The following is a 15,314-nucleotide window of genomic DNA, read 5'->3' on the forward strand; positions in this document are numbered from 1 at the left end:
GAGTTGTTGCTATTCCTTTCTTCGATCTCCTGTTGAGTTTGTAGGTGTTCAGAATGGTTTGATCCCTATCCAGCTGAATTCCTGAGAGGAGACGAAATCCAGGTCTCCTACTCCTCCGCCATCTTGCTCCGCCCTCCATTTTTTGTTCATTCTAAGTGTACTCCTTAACTCCCATCTCCCTCCCCTTTCCGTCCAGTGACCAGCAGTGTGTTCTCTGTAGTTCAGTCTGTTTCCTGGTTTCTCTCTCTCTCTTTTTTCCTTTGTTTTGTTTCTTAAACTCCACATATGAGTGAGATCCTGTGGTCTTTGTCCTTCTCTGACATTTCACTCAGCATGGCTCCATCCACGTCATTGAAAATGGCAAGATTTCATTCTTTTTTATGGCTGAGTAATATTCCGGGGTGTGTGTGTGTGTGCGCGTGCGTGCACACGTACGTACATACATGTGTACACATACATCTTCTTTATCCATTCATGAGTCAGTTGATGCTTGGGCTGCTTCCATAATTTGGCTATTATAGATAATGCTGCAATAAACATAGGGGTGCATGTACCCCTTTGAATTAGTGTTTCTGTATTCTTTTGAGTAGATACCCAGTAGTGGGATTGCTGGATCGTAGGGTAGTTCTATTTTTAACTTTCTAAGGAACCACCATACTGTTTGCAAAGTGGCTGCACCAGCTTGCATTCCCACCAACAGTGCACAGGGTTCCTTTTTCTCCACATCCTCGCCAGCACTTGTTTCTTGTGGGTTTTTTTTTTAAGTTTTTTGTTGTTGTTGTTGTTATTTAATTAATCTCCAACACCCTATGTGGGGTTCAAACTCACAACCCCAAGATCAAGAATTGCGCAATCCTCCAACTGAGCCGTCCAGGTGCTCCTCTTGTGTTGTTGAGTTTAGCCATTCTGACAGGTGCAAGGTGATATCTCATTGTAGTTTTGATTTGCATTTCCCTGATGATCAGTGATGTTGAGCATCTTTTCATGTATCTGTTGGCCATGTGTATGTCTTTGGAGAAATGGCTGTTCATACCTTCTGCCTATTTTGTAATTGGGTTATTTGTTTTTTGGGGTATTGAGTTTGATGAGTTCTTTATATATTTTGGATACTAACCCTTTATCAGAGATGTCATTTGCAAATATCTTCTCCCATTCAGTAGGTTGCCTTTTAGTTTTGTTGATTGTTTCCTTCATTGTGCAGAAGCTTTTAATTTTGATGTTGTCCCAATAGTTCATGTTTGCTTTTGTTCCCCTTGCCTCAGGAGACATGTCTAGTAAGAAGTTGTTAAGGCTGATGTGAAAGAGGTTACTGCCTGTGCTTTGTGCTAGGATTTTTATGGTTTCAAAAGGTCTCACATTTAGGTCTTTCATGCACTTTGAATTTTTGTGTGTGGTGTAAGAAAGTGGTCCAGTTTCGTTCTTCTGCATATGGATGTCCAGTTTTCCCAAACCATTTGCTGAAGAGTCTTTTTCCCATTAGATATTCTTTTCTGTTTTGCCGAAGATTGATTATATAGTTGTGGGTTTATTTCTGGGTTTTCTGTTCTATTCTTTGTTCTTTGTGTCTGTTTTTGTGCCAGTACTATGTTGTTTTAGTCATTCCTGTTTTGTAATATAACTTGAAATCTGGAAATGTGATGCCTCCGGTTTTGTTTTTCCTTTTCAAGATTGCTTTGGCTGTTCAGGGTCTCTTGTGGCTCCATAGATTCTTTGTTGTAGTTCTATGAAAAATGCTGTTGGTATTTTGATAGGGATTGAATGAAATGTGTAGATTGCTTTGGGTCATATGGACATTTCAGCAATATTTGTCTTGGTCCTTCATTACTTATGGTAATGCTCAGATTGTTCCAGACCCAGCCAGTGGGAGTCCTTCTGACAAGACCCCATAATTGTTTGGATTCTTATGCTTTCTTCCTTTGTGGTACAACTCCATGTTCCAGATTTATCGCCTATATTCCTTGACCCAGCCTTGAAGTCTGCCATTTCTCTAAGGAGCACTGATTCTTTTAAGGGAAGAATAGCATTTGGAGTCAGTATCTGGGCATTGGGTGAACTCCATGCCACTGGGTGTCACTGCCTCTCGGCCCTCCCAGCGGAGCCAGGAAGTCTGTGGATATGTCTATAAAACTGGAGTGGGTGCACACGCATCCCCAGGTCCAGTCCAGCACCAGGAGGCTTGTCCTTTGCCAGAGGAGCAGCGCTCCCCCCCACCCCGTGTGTCAGAAAGCCGGCTCCCATCATCCCAGATGCCTCCGCCAGCCTGAGGAATTCCCACTCCTGGCCTACAGCTCAGCCCTCGCCCAGCCCCCTCTTCACGGCCTGGGGCACTGACCCAGAGCTGGTCCCCAAACACACCGCCTCCCTCAACCCTCTACACTCGCAGCAGGAGCCGGTTCAAAGGAGGCAGTCCTTACTATACGTTGGAGAGTCCCAGCGTGTAAGGGGAGGGGAAATGTTGCCTTTCCGTCACGATCCTTCCAACTAACGGGACAAGCAAAACACTGATAAAAGCACACAAATCAACATCAGGTCAACAGGCCACGTAGCGGCACAGGTGTTCAGACCTCGTTTTGAGGGCAGCGGGCCTCGTCAGGAAGGTCAGGATCTTTTTCTTAAGGAAGCGATGCTGGCCTCTTGTGCAAGGTGTGCACGGCTAGACTAATACGTGTGTCGGTTCTCAGCGTTCGCCTAGATTTGTTTCAGAGTTCGCATATGTCAACACTTCCGAGAAGTCCAGAGTATCTGTCACGTGATAAATGTCACTTGGCAAAGCCACGAATGTTGAATTACTAACAGGAAACATGGGAAGGGGTTTGTGGCCGTCGTCGTGGCAGAGCGTGGTGGCAGAAGCCAGGTCTGCGAGTGTGAGGCCTCAGGGTGGGCAGGCGGCCGGGAGCACACGGCGGGGGGCACGGGGAGCGCGTCTGGAGGTGTGGACAAGGGACAGGACCCCCCGAGGCCTGAGGCCTAGCCTCAGGTAGCAGGGAGGCCCTGAACACTACTTCTAAAAGATAAATAACATCGTGTTTGTGTTTGAGAGCAAACTCTTGGGCTACAGGGTGGGGAATGGACTGGAAACGTGATGGCCAACAGGCTGGCGTGTGAGGCTGGAGTCAAACATATATTCTTCTCTGAGATCGCTGATGGCTCCTATTTTGTACCCTTTACATAGGATTTTAGATTATTTAAAGTAACGGATTTTTATTCCCCATCAAGGATCCTTTGGTTTTCCAAGGTTTTCATAAACGGTTGCCAGGTCTGTCCCCCAAGCCGTGCCACTGTCATCTTTGGTCCAGTTTCCATGCCGCTTTGGTAAGCAGTGGAGTCGGAAAAAATGAAGCATTTTTTTAGGTGCTTGGCCTCCAAAAGTGACCTAAAAATGAATTTTATTTATTTATTTTTTTTTAACCTTGGAAGTTAATTTTGTTTGGCTGATTACATATATACTTTACCTTGACCGGTACTGAAATAAGTCCGGGGTCGATGCAGTAGCATCAAAGCCACAGTGAGCAAAATACCCTCTTGCTCTTTGCTTCCATCTTCTCAGAAGCAACTGCGCCAATCACAGCCTTGGCGGAGCGCGGGGGATGCGGGCTTGTGTGCAGGAGGGAGAGCGAAGGAGCAGCGCTCAGTCCCTCGCAGCTGGAGAACCCGGAGATACCGCGCGGCATCCAGGAGCACACCTGGTGTCTCATGATCCTTATTTATCATGTGGCCACTGTTTACGACAGAAAATAACAAATTTTTTGCAAAGATAAAACTAATCTTCAAGTGAGAAGGTGAACACGGTATAAAATCAGCTTCAGAATAAAGTACCATCAAGATGATCTAGAGCAAAATGTTTTCAAAACCTCAGAAAGCTACCCCGGACAAGCTTTCTGTCCTGGAGAGTCCTGAGGCATTCGGGAGAGATGGGACGTCAGGCCCCATTTCTCTGTAAGGTGAGGAAGCTCTGGGAGGTCCTTCATCCCTGCGGAAATTCAGAGTGTGCAACAGAAAAGCCTGGACTCCACGGCATGTGGCGACAGTGTTGAACGTCTCAGAAAATGTGTTCATTCAAGTGGTTTATTAGTAAATTAAGTCAGAGCTAAAGATTTATATTTACATGTTTTAGTGGGCTCGTTAAAAGAGTTCTTCTCTGGGGTGTTTCTTTGAAGATACGTTGCCGTGCATTTTGAACGAAGAATTGAAATAAGATTTGAGTTGTTTTGAGATCCAGGGGAGGTGGGCACTGTACTTTTACAAAGGAAATAGCAAGTACTGGTCAGACATGGTGTTGCTGGTGCAAGGAGGAACATCAAGGTGTGCGCTGGAAACCTCCAGAACCCTTCAGACAGAAGCAGGGTCCGCATCACGAAGCGGGGCGGAGCGAAGGAATGTCTTCTCGTGACGCACTGCGGCGGCCGGTCGGGCCTGTGACGGGTGGGCCTGTCCTGTGGGCAGCGCAGGGCCGGCCGGCTGCCTCTCCCTGCCGCGCCTGGGGCTCGCTCCGCAGCTCTCGTGACACTCCACGGGACGCGCAGGTATCATCTCCAAAAGTTCTAGATACATTTGGACTGGAGGTGGCATTTTTAGAGGGAGTGTCTGCATCCCCAAGGTAACTGCCTCAGATCGGGTGAGAGTCCTGTGTCTGTGCTTTAGTCTGCTGTCGGCCACTGTATGGACATAAAGCATTGGTTATAAAGTGCTTTGCCTTCGAAACAAACCTTAAGTCCCGTTGTTCGTGACGCCCCGGAGCCATCAGTTTGAGCTGCGAAAGCTCATTCAGAAGTAGGACCGCCTACCGCTGATGGTGCCTGGTCCTGTAGTTCAGGGACTGGGATGCGCTTCTTGCTGTGCTTAGTGGATTGGGAGTCGTTCTGGGCAGACGCCCTTTCTGTAGTAATGGTTATTTCAAAATCTTCCAGAGCGTCCTGAGGAAAGGAGGCCATACGGAAATTGACCTGCAGCATTTCTGTCAAGCCTTTCACAGAGAGAATGACACGCTGCTAGTCATCATCAGAAATGAAGATATAGCATCGCACCTGCATCAAGTACGTCTACCCCTCTGTTCCTTATCAAAAGTGTCCCGGGCATTTTCGGGGGTGTCCCCAGGGGGTGTCCCGCAGGCAGCGCACTTAGCGAGGCATTTGTGGGGCATGAGCCACGAACGGGGTGGGGGGGGGGAGGAGAGGGCCTATGGGGACATTCCCTCAGCCGAGATCGAAACCTGCATCTTTTAATGCCTGACAGTAGTAAATCTTGCTTTAAAAGGACTTGTGAAAGTTTCCTTGAGTCTTTGTTTCGCTATTTCTGTTGAATAAAAGGAGTTGCCTGCCCCACGGCCCAGGCCGGCTGCAGGGCTGCCGACGGGCGGGGGGCGGGGGCGGAGGTGAACGGCCGTGTGAGCCTGTCGCCTGCTTCACCACATTACGGGCCCCCACAGCTGAGTGGTGCTCTCCCCTCGCCCACGGTCTCCAGCCTGTGCAGTTTCAGAGACCACTTTGTAACGGAGTGCTGAGGAGTTTGCGGCGTGTGTGATGAACGGAGTCTGTGTTCCTTATGAGAAACGCTGGGGGGCTTTTGATAGGTGTTGCAGAATTCCCAGTCACCAAGGTTAAGTGTATTTTCTGCTTCCCTGAATCTTGAAACCCTTGGATAAAAGTGACCCCACCAACCTCTCTTCCCCGGGGATCCTTTTGTGTTCACTAGATTCCCTCTTTGCTGAAGCTGAAGCACTTCCCCAGCGTCCTCTTCGCTGGAGTGGACGGCCCCGAAGATGTGTTGGAGTACACCTACCAAGAGCTATTTCAGACGGGAGGCTTTGTGGTCTCGGATGACAAGATCCTAGAAACCGTAACGTTAGGTCAGTCTTCTCTTTTCCTTCCTTGTTTCTGTCTTTAAAATCTAGTCAAATCCATTTCTCTTTACCCAGTGACCCAAATACTACTACATCGAAAAGAAATTAAGTCAAAGTAATATCAACCACCACCTTTTGAGGCCTTTGTTTTTGCAATTTGCCTGTGGATTGCTGTCGTTCTCGTTCCCAGGGCATGTGCCCTGGGCCTCCCGGGTGTCACCTGGTTATCTTCAGCACCCACCCCGCTTCTCCGTTCCTTGTCTCCCACACTTGCCCAGCAGCCCTCTCTTCTCTGTGTCTCTTGTCATCGCCCCTGCCATCTCGATGATGTTCTGGAAATCAGAAACATAGCTCTTAAAAGTCTTCTTAATTATGTGCGGAACACTCCTAATTCCCTTCTCTCTGGGCAGTGATTAGACGGAGAAGGATGTTAGAACAGCGCTGGGCGGGAGCTAAGGAGCAGAAACTGCCCCCGCTGATGTCACATTAGAGCTCACTGTAGACGCCACTCCTGGCTCAGAAAAGGGGGGAAACCCCCACAAGCATGAGTTCTGTGTGTAGACCGGAGTTGAGAGGAGTTGCAAGCTAGACCAGTGTTTTGTCGCCACTGGACTTCCCTCTTGTCGAGTGCATGTGACAGGTGTCGGGGGGGGGCGAGGGTAATGGGCAGCAGGCCTGGGGGGGGGCAGCGGGCGGGGGAGAGGGCGCGCCGGCGTCTGCCTCCCCACAAGTCACAGTTCCCGGCCTTCGATTAGACCTTCTTTTCTGTCTGTAGCTCAGCTGAAGGACATGGTCAGGGCCCTGCAGAAGCTGAACGGAAACGGGAGGTGGAAATGGCTGCTTCACTACAGGGAAAACAAAAGGCTAAGAGAAAACGTCAGGTGAGGCCTCGGGGCACGGGGGGGGCGCGGCTGCAGGTGCACGGCTGGGTTCTGAGGTTCTGGCGGTTGCCGGCGCAGGGCTGGCAGGGAAGGCAGGTGGGCTGGAACCGCCACTGCTAGTTTGAGGCCCAGATTCTGAGTAGCACTCGAGGCTGATGGAAGTGAGTTGCGGGAGTCCCGAAATGTCCGTTTAGTGAAGTTCAGGCTCTACCGCCATGAACTGCAGGCTTGGGCTTGCGGCACCAATATCCGCACCCATATCCGCACCCGTATTCACGTGTTTGTTCGGGTATCAAGTTGTCACAGTTACAAGGATGGAAACATTGAGACCAGAATGCTTTACCCCTCAACAGCAGACTATAAATAGGCAAGCGGACTGTAAATAGGCAACGTACAGTTGGGGTTTTCCAAAGTATTTTTTTTAATTGATTCCCTGGCTGAAGGGCCCCGGGGTGTGTGGGTGCCCCCGGCTGCGGTGAGGCCGGGACGGCAGTGGACACGGTGTGGAGCCGCGAGGAGACTCAAGAAGCCTCCCCGCCCCCGCCGCCTCCTGCAGAGGAGACAGTAAAGACCCACTTTTATGATGTGGAAGTTGAAGCATGGGGACGACAGACCTGATCCAGGTCAGACAAGGAGTTGTGACGCTGGGCTTCAAGCCCAGAATGTTCACCTCTAACATGACTGCTCTCTCCTGTCTCACCGCACTGCTGTCTCCAAGGACAAGCGTAGGCCTGAGCATGCGATCTTGAAAGGGAGGTGGCCAAGAGCACAGGTCCAGGAGAGGCTGTACCTAGAACTAGTGCAGGAGGAAAAGTGAGCCAAGAGGTCTGAGTGGACCCCGGAGCTGATGCTGTCAAGTCCAGGAGGGATTTCCCTGGGGCGGGTGGGAGGATGCAGAGGATGGCAGAAGCCAACTGGGAGTTCCTGAGGAGGTGACTAGCCAGCACTTTAAAGGTTCAGGTTCAGAGTAATTAAAGCTCCGAGGTACCACAGCACACCTATAAAACTGGCAAGTATCCATTAATTTTGCATTCAGAGGATTTGGGGTAAACAAATAGGTACACCACTGCTGGCCCTGTAATAGGCCCTTCAGATGGTACCAGTCTCCTGTTTGAGAGCAGGCGTAGGGGGAACTCGTCCGAACATTCATACCCTGTGGCCTCTGGAGACATTTATCTGAAACTAAAAAAAAACCCCTAGCTTTCAAAAACTGCTGTTTCTACAAAGAGGTTTATAGCAGTGGGTGTTTATCAGTAACTACAAAACCAGCCTCAGAGCCATCTTTAGGCAAATATGACATCATATGGATTCCATACATATGTAATTTTTTAAAACATATGCAAAATAAGGAATATACGTATAAAAGCATGCAGTGTGATGCCAGTCACATAAATCTGTGTACAAAGGGGAAAGCCTGGAAGGAAATGCACCCCATGGCCCGGACAGTGCTTGCCCCTGGAGACGCGGGGGCCTGGAGGAGTTTGCTTTCCTCCAGCAGGTGGGAGAGAGGCTGATAGGATGGGAGAGCGGGTGGAGAGACGCTGACAGGTTAAACATCTTCCACTAAAGTTGGAAGAAAAAAGATAGGCAGTTACAAGAGTCTAAGGGAGGTCAGGGGGCACCCGGGTGGCTCAGTCGGTTAAACGTCAGACTCGAACTCAGCTCTGGTTGTGATCTCAGGGTCATGAGATTGAGCCCCACGTTGGGGTCCGCACTGAGCACAGGATCTGCTGAGCACAGTTTCTCCCTCCCGCTGCCCTTCGTGCTGGTGCACGTGTGCACTCTGTCTCTCTCAAAAGAAATCTTAAGATTTTAAGGGAGGTGAGAAATGACAATTACGTAGCAGCGGGAATTTCCTTAATGAAGCTGTTGATGTGACTAAAAAGCCTGGGGACTATAGAACGGGGTTTGGAAGCCTTGCTGTAGGATAAAGCACGTAGCTAGAGGCCCACTAGAAATGACCAAAGCCTGGCCAAGCAGCGTTGTTACATGAACTTGTCGATGTCCCTCTTGCTTGGAACGAGGCCTGGACTCTGTAAAAACCTGTATTGACAGAGGGAGTCAGCAAGCGTGTGATGTTTTGAGGGAATGGGATGGGAGGACAGTGACGTCTAGAAGGCCAAGTGTGTCATGGGAAAGAACAGAGAAGGGAAAAGGCATCTCAGGAGTTCTGAATGTTTTAACAAGAGGTCCAACTGTTAAGTATTGTGAAGGCAAGAAGTGTAGGAATAAAACAGCTAAAAATTAAGATACAGTGAAAAGTAAACCTGCAAATTTATACTGAATCTAAATTTGGTTTACATTTCCGTCTCTATTCCAGAGTGGATTCAGTTGCACATAAGAAGAACTTAATACTGAAATCCTATCAGAGTGCAGATCTCATCGACCTGCTTCCTTATCACCAGTGTGACTCTCGAGCACCATCAAAAGCAGAACATTTAAAATGTCTGCTAAACCTGCAAATTCAGCACATCCACGCCAGGTTTGCGGTCTTCCTAACAGGTAACCCACAGCCTTCATTCTGGTTACTCTAGAAACGTCCAGGTGCAGACATCGGATGCCGGAGATCTGTGCGCATGTCCACCCGGTGTTTGCCTGCCGTGTCTCAAACACACGGAAGGCCCAGGGCACGGGGTCTCGTGGGTTCGGTCTAGCAAGCCATCCCCTGATGCACTGCTGTTAATCACCGCCTACGCGTACTTAAGTGTTTCAGGTGAATGTTAACCCAGCTTTTTAAAACTCTGTAAGCAAGGACTAGTTGTCACTGGTATTCAGCATCCCCAGCCCCACTCCTGGGGGCTGCTCCCAAAGCTCCACACCTTTCCTCCCTGGAACCTCTCCTCCCGTCCTTGGATTAAGCAGTTCCATTAAAGTTTGTTGTGGTGGTGTTTTTTTTTTAATAAAAGGGGTTCTGATTCTTTAAAAGTATACATCAATGAATTTTTCACCAAAAAGCTATTTTTTTCTTCTTTTTACAGAAAAGCCCACTGTCTCCAGAGAAGTCTTTGAAAATAGTGGCATCCTTGTTACAGATGTAAATAACTTCATTGAAAATATACCAAAAATAGCAGCTCCGTTTAAGAGTAGCTATTGGTAAGAACACTTTCCAGAACTCTCCTGTGTGAACGGGACGGGACAGATACTGACATTTGTATTTGTGTCCGGGAGGAAACCAGTTGTTGGCAAACTCTGTTCTTTACCTTCTACATCATGCTGTAAACTTTAAATCTGTACTAGGGGTGGAATTGCTGTTGGTTTGGCCTAAGTGGGAATTTCTGAAGGATCCACCTACTTCAGAGTAACCCATTTCATCTGAATGACACCAGGTGTCACCTGCAGTTCCTCTTGTTCCCAGGACCAAAGATGCATAGAAGTCCCCGTTCGACAGCCTGTTTCTAAAACATTTCTTGGTGGTTCTGTTTAAAGATGAAATTACCAATTTTGTGTTTCTCCAGGTGATCAGCTGGCCTGGACGGTGATGCCACCACCACCAATTCCTAGTTTCCTTTTACTCTGAAAACTTTTTAGATAAAACAGCAGTTTTCTCATTTGAAAAATCAATGTTCTACAACTTGAGAGTTTTCCTTCATTTCTTTACACTTTGCTATAAAATCTTGGCCTTCATTCACAGTGGGACGTGAGCTGTCCACTAGCTTTGGGTTGCAGTGTTCAATATTATTGTTTTAAATTATTTTCATTTTATACAGAGAGCCTTCAAAGGTATTAAGCTCAATGTTAAAAAGATTTTTACGAACACGTTTACTTAGTTGTAGCAAAAATAAGTCTATTTTAACGGATAGCTTTGTTTTTGCATGTTCCTGTCTGAAAGGCGTTCTGTAGTGCATGTTACAGTCGGTCGGAAAGGCTTTACCACCCTCGTGAAAGCTAGGATCCTATGTGGTTGGTTTGCTGTTACTCTGGCAACACTACAGTAAGTTCTTTGTTACAGATTTATAAACTGTCAGTTTCCACTTAGTTTTTATAAATACTGCACTACAAAATCAACCCTCTGAGGAAGAAAATCATTTATTTATGGTATTAGAAATAATTTCTACCGTAATCTTTAAACTCAAAACCAAGCAAAAAAATGTTTGTAGATACATAGTATCTATTTGGAACAAGTTTTTGTAACTAATTTGTTTCATTTTTTTTAAATAAAGACAACTGAAAAATCAACTTTCTGGGATTCCTTTATAGCAAGATTTGAATTTGTGGGAATGTTATGGCAGTTTTTAGGCCATCTGACGGAAATGACTTTGCTTCCACGTCCGTCACTGGCCCCACCACCCTGCCCCGTGCTTGGCCTCCCGAAGCAGGGCGCGCCGAGCCAGGGCAGACAGGCTTGCACAAGCCTTCCGGCACCTCTCTCCTTGCTACCCAAACAGTCCTGACGTGACATGGTCTCTGGCTTGGAAGCCCGGGCTTCCCGAGAGGACAGTGGCTGCGCGGGGCACGCTGACTTGGAAATGAAATGACTGACGAGTGACTGAGCTCCAGCTGCTCGCTAATCTTTCTTTCCCGAACCCCCCAAAGAGCCCTCCCACGACCCACAAGGCTCGCTCTGTGTCCACAGCCACTTTTCTAGAACTGCTTTTACACGTCACCAAGCCATGGAGTAGCGCACTGTCCACTCCTCCAGGCCGCCCTCGCCATCCCCGTTCCCCACTGGCCTGGCACCTGAGTATTACAGGTGTTCAATACGCACCTTAAGTGAAGATTCTGAAAAGCTCCTGATACTCTATGAATTTCTAGCCCAGCGTGCACCTCTGCCTGCATCACTAGCTGACGAAGAATTAATTAGGGGAAGGAAAGACTTGCTAGGATTTTAGATCCTCTCACCATGTAGACAGAGCAGTGGTTTCTCAACTAGGGTCGCTCTGTGCCTCAGGAGAGGTGTCAAGAACATCACGTGGGGGCTACTCACAGCGAAGCCAGACGATCCGTCCAGATTGGGATGGAGCACACCCTTCTACGCGGCGTCCGTCAGCTGCACGGGAGGGAGGGAGTGAGCCACTGCGCCGGCGCCAGGACGACACGCACGAGTTCGTAACACCAGGACACAAACAGACCAATCGAGAAGGAACTGGTTTCCAGAGTCTGGCTTTATTTTGCAGTACAGAAATCATGTGGAGCCATTCGAGACAGACATCACTGAAGTGCAGGCTCTGTCAAATCAATACTGCATCGCAGCTTGGTCCAGTCAAGAAGCCACACCTGGGATACAAAAGAAGCTTCTACGTTTACCTGCTTTACCACAGGTTTCTTTCCCCCTTGCTCATCAATTTTATCAGGTTAGAACACCGCACACAGGCTTCCTCCAAAATGACTCTCAGGTCTGCAGTTGGGTTAGAACTGTAGGCCCACGGAACCCCAACGTGTGGCTGTGTTCCGTGGGCATGGTCATAACAGCTGACAGGACACACGAAATGTCCCAAGTCATGGAATATTCGGTTGGAATCTCAACGCCAAGGGGAGAGACAGCACGTGAATGGTGCTGCTCCGGCCGCGGAGGGGACGCTGATTAAAAGATACAAATACTGTATCAGGTGCTCCGTTATCAGGACCACAGGATTTTCTTAAAACTGATCCTTCACTGGGGAAAAAAGCCAGTATCGGTTACATTGAACAGAATGTGGTGACCTGCCTGTTGTGAAGAGCTGCTCCACGGAAACGAGTTACTACATGATAGGAGAGAGGGGAGGAGTAGTTACTGGGACAGTGCTCTGCAATCTCCGTTTGGATTGCGAAGCAGGCCTTACGATAGTGACTGCACACAGTACGCGGCATTCGCCAGAGTTAAGTCTGTCCTAACAAGACGCGCGCGCGCGCTGCGGTTAATCTTCCCCATAGATGTCGTTCTTCTTGCGCTTCATTTCCTCAAAGTCAAACTCGGACCCGGTCATCCTCTTGTAGATGTCTTTGATGTCGTCACAGGTGGTCTCAAAGTGAGTGGTAGCATCGTATGTGCGGGAAATAAAGATCTGGAATGAAATCACAAAGACAGATTTGAGGCGGGACGTCTCCCGACGACCCCTGCACCCCATGCCCTCCCGGGACCGGCGCACTCACCTGGCTTTCTGTTCCCAGGTCTTTTGGTACGAGGAGGTCACTGATGCTAACAAATCTGGAGGGAAAGAATGAAGTCAGCAGGTGAGCTGACCCCAAGGCCACACTCACAGCTTTGCCGCAGTTCCAAGCCCACAGCGTGAGACGGGCGGGCACGATGCCGCACGGCCGGCTCCCAGCGCTCACCCCGCCACGAAGTCAGACCTCGTCTTGCCTTTGAGCTCATCTACATGAACACATCACTCACTTCTGTTCAATTGGTTCCAAAAGCTCCAAAGCTGGTCTGATTTCTTTCTCCGGCTCCTTGGTCTCCACAGTGGTGCTGACTATGGCGATGTACTTTCCCTGTGCGGCCACGTTGTGCGCGGAGGAGATCATGCAGACATAGATATCTGCAAACAAGGAGTGTCATCTCACTGCCCAGGCTCACGAACCTTCCACCCAGATCGCATCGAGGTGTGACTTAAAATCACTGGCAATAGACCCAGTCTTCTAAGCTTCAGTTCTAAATGGAGGCAGCCTAGGTCCTGCGTAAAGCATGCCCGAGTCCAGTGACTTCTAGCCTACGGAGACTACGGTCTCTGTAGCCGGGAGCTGCTGGACGGGCACACGTCCTTTCCCAGCTCTGGGAGCGCCACCCAGACACTGGGCAAATCTAACTGCTCTAGGGTCCTCTTGCTCTCCAAGCCCAGCACTTAGAAAAGCTTTCCAAGAGCTAAGAAAGGATTTATGAAGTACCAAGTTTCTCATTTATTTATTACAGTAACAAAACTGCCAATCAGCATAAGCTGTTCTTCAGTTAGTGTAAGAAACCCCTACGATCCCATGGGTTCTACCTGTCTACATGCCACTCAGTAAGTGCATCATTTCCGATAGGGAAGGTCATTACTGAGCTCCTTTACTCTTTTGAGGCTTTCATCAACCCTGCGATCTGCTTGGGACCCCTTGCAGCCCCTCTGCTGCAGTCCTAATCTTCCGTGATTCCGGTGTCTTACATGGAAAAATAAACACAGACAGCTCTGTTTAAAAGCAGATAACCCCTTTTAAGTTGAATTTTCAATAAATAAAAGTTAGGCTTCTACCTGAAAGGATGGTGGGAAAAGGTGGGGGTGGGGGGGAGGAAGAAAACAACTTTTCAACACAAAGAGATTGGGAATTATAATTTTAGAAGTCAGTCCTGACCCTAACCATAGAAAGCTGTTTTCTAGCACACTGCTAAAATCAAATGTAAGTATGAACTTGACAAATAATGACATAAAAGCACTGTCACTGGCTCCAAACCACAGCGGGTCACCAAGTAAGCATGAAACCCCTGCAGGCTATAACATTCGATCCAGGAGACACGGTGACCACTCAGCTAGTCCAGCCTCTCAATTCCTCTTTCTAGAACGAGAGAATAGAGGTCCAAAGTGGGGGACTAGCGGGAGGGCGAGGCAGGGCTCTGGGACTAATGTGTGCCTTTCAAGGTGAGGATTTAGGATCTCTCTGAGCTAAATCCATCACATCTTGTTTCCCATGGGTAACCTAAAGTTTCTTCACTATAACAGAGCAAACAAAATTAAAAATCTGGGATGAAACACAAGCAAATTCTAACAAAATTCCACAAACATCTGCTGATCTTCAAAACCCACCTGACTTCCGATTGACCTGGTTCTGGGGAATGATGATCTGGCAGGAGTTGGCATCATTGGTGTTCTTGATGGGGTGGCTGAGGATGCAGATAACTCTGATCACCTGGCCTACTTTTTCTACCCGGTCTTTGACGTAGCTGGGATCACAGATGAGCTGCTTACAGCGAGCAACCTGTACCCAAACATTTAAGTCCCATAACAATCCTGTCCGCAGTTTTTCGACAGAATACTGATGCCATTGTCCCTTTAATATCATCTGTTACCTTCATAAGGTTAACTATAAGTTATTATTGAACTACAGATAAAACTAGTTTTGCCAACAATCCCAACAAATTCTCCTGGAAAAGACCCATGAATTGTAAGTCCTATTCAAGTATTTGGGAACCTGGTGCACAGTGTTTAGAAGTTACATGTTTTAGAATCGGGCAGACAGGTTTCAAATCCTGGCCGTACCCAGCGTCAAACGGTCGCTGCTAGGATTAAATGAAATACTGTATTTAAGGGCTGTCATACGCGACTGTGCCCGGTAAGAAGTGAATGTTCTGTGATCTGAGAGGAAGAAGCCGTGGGAAACAAAAATGAGAGGACACGAGAGGACACTGCACTGAAAAGGACTCTGAGGTACGGATGAACTCCTCCCCATTTGTCCCTATTCCCCAAAACCCATTCTGCTAGAAGCACAAGGCAGATACGAGGATCTACAGTAATAAAAGTTCGTTCAGATGGCCAACCAGCAGGTGCAGGTTATATGGACCTAACCCATGGAATGCCGTCAGGAACACCAAATATTTTTCTATCCTCAGCTACTGAGCAGTTCTACCTATCTGTAAGAGTTGTTATTTCATAAATAGGAATGAGCCGATTGGCAGACCCACAGCATCAGCCTCACCTGAGAGC

General features: G+C 48.2%; 2 protein-coding genes across 12 annotated transcripts in view; one reads left to right on the plus strand and one right to left on the minus strand.

The window, feature by feature from the left end:
* Window positions 1-10,896, plus strand: part of TASOR2 (transcription activation suppressor family member 2) — a 72,852-nt gene extending 61,956 nt beyond the window's left edge. For 10 of the 11 annotated variants that reach the window (XM_081820521.1, XM_081820518.1, XM_081820520.1 and 7 more), the window contains 5 exons: window positions 4,908-5,033; window positions 5,692-5,845; window positions 6,615-6,720; window positions 9,041-9,222; window positions 9,699-10,896. In XM_081820521.1, the coding sequence (XP_081676647.1) occupies window positions 4,908-5,033; window positions 5,692-5,845; window positions 6,615-6,720; window positions 9,041-9,222; window positions 9,699-9,817 (687 nt within the window). In that variant the 3' untranslated portion in view covers window positions 9,818-10,896. The remainder of the gene's footprint in view (window positions 1-4,907; window positions 5,034-5,691; window positions 5,846-6,614; window positions 6,721-9,040; window positions 9,223-9,698) is intronic. The other variant, XM_081820519.1, reaches the window with a different exon arrangement.
* Window positions 10,897-11,804: 908 nt separating this feature from the next.
* The window catches only part of GDI2 (GDP dissociation inhibitor 2), a 31,312-nt gene continuing 27,802 nt past the window's right edge, over window positions 11,805-15,314 (minus strand). The window contains exons 8-11 of the mRNA XM_006734763.3: window positions 14,418-14,589; window positions 13,034-13,178; window positions 12,790-12,844; window positions 11,805-12,701 (exon numbers count right to left, since the gene is read on the minus strand). Of these exons, the coding sequence (XP_006734826.1) occupies window positions 12,555-12,701; window positions 12,790-12,844; window positions 13,034-13,178; window positions 14,418-14,589 (519 nt within the window). The 3' untranslated portion in view covers window positions 11,805-12,554. The remainder of the gene's footprint in view (window positions 12,702-12,789; window positions 12,845-13,033; window positions 13,179-14,417; window positions 14,590-15,314) is intronic.

This window comes from Leptonychotes weddellii, chromosome 5, assembly GCF_054177405.1.
Source record: "Leptonychotes weddellii isolate Sample4059 chromosome 5, ASM5417740v2, whole genome shotgun sequence".
NCBI classification, from domain to species: Eukaryota; Metazoa; Chordata; class Mammalia; order Carnivora; family Phocidae; genus Leptonychotes; species Leptonychotes weddellii.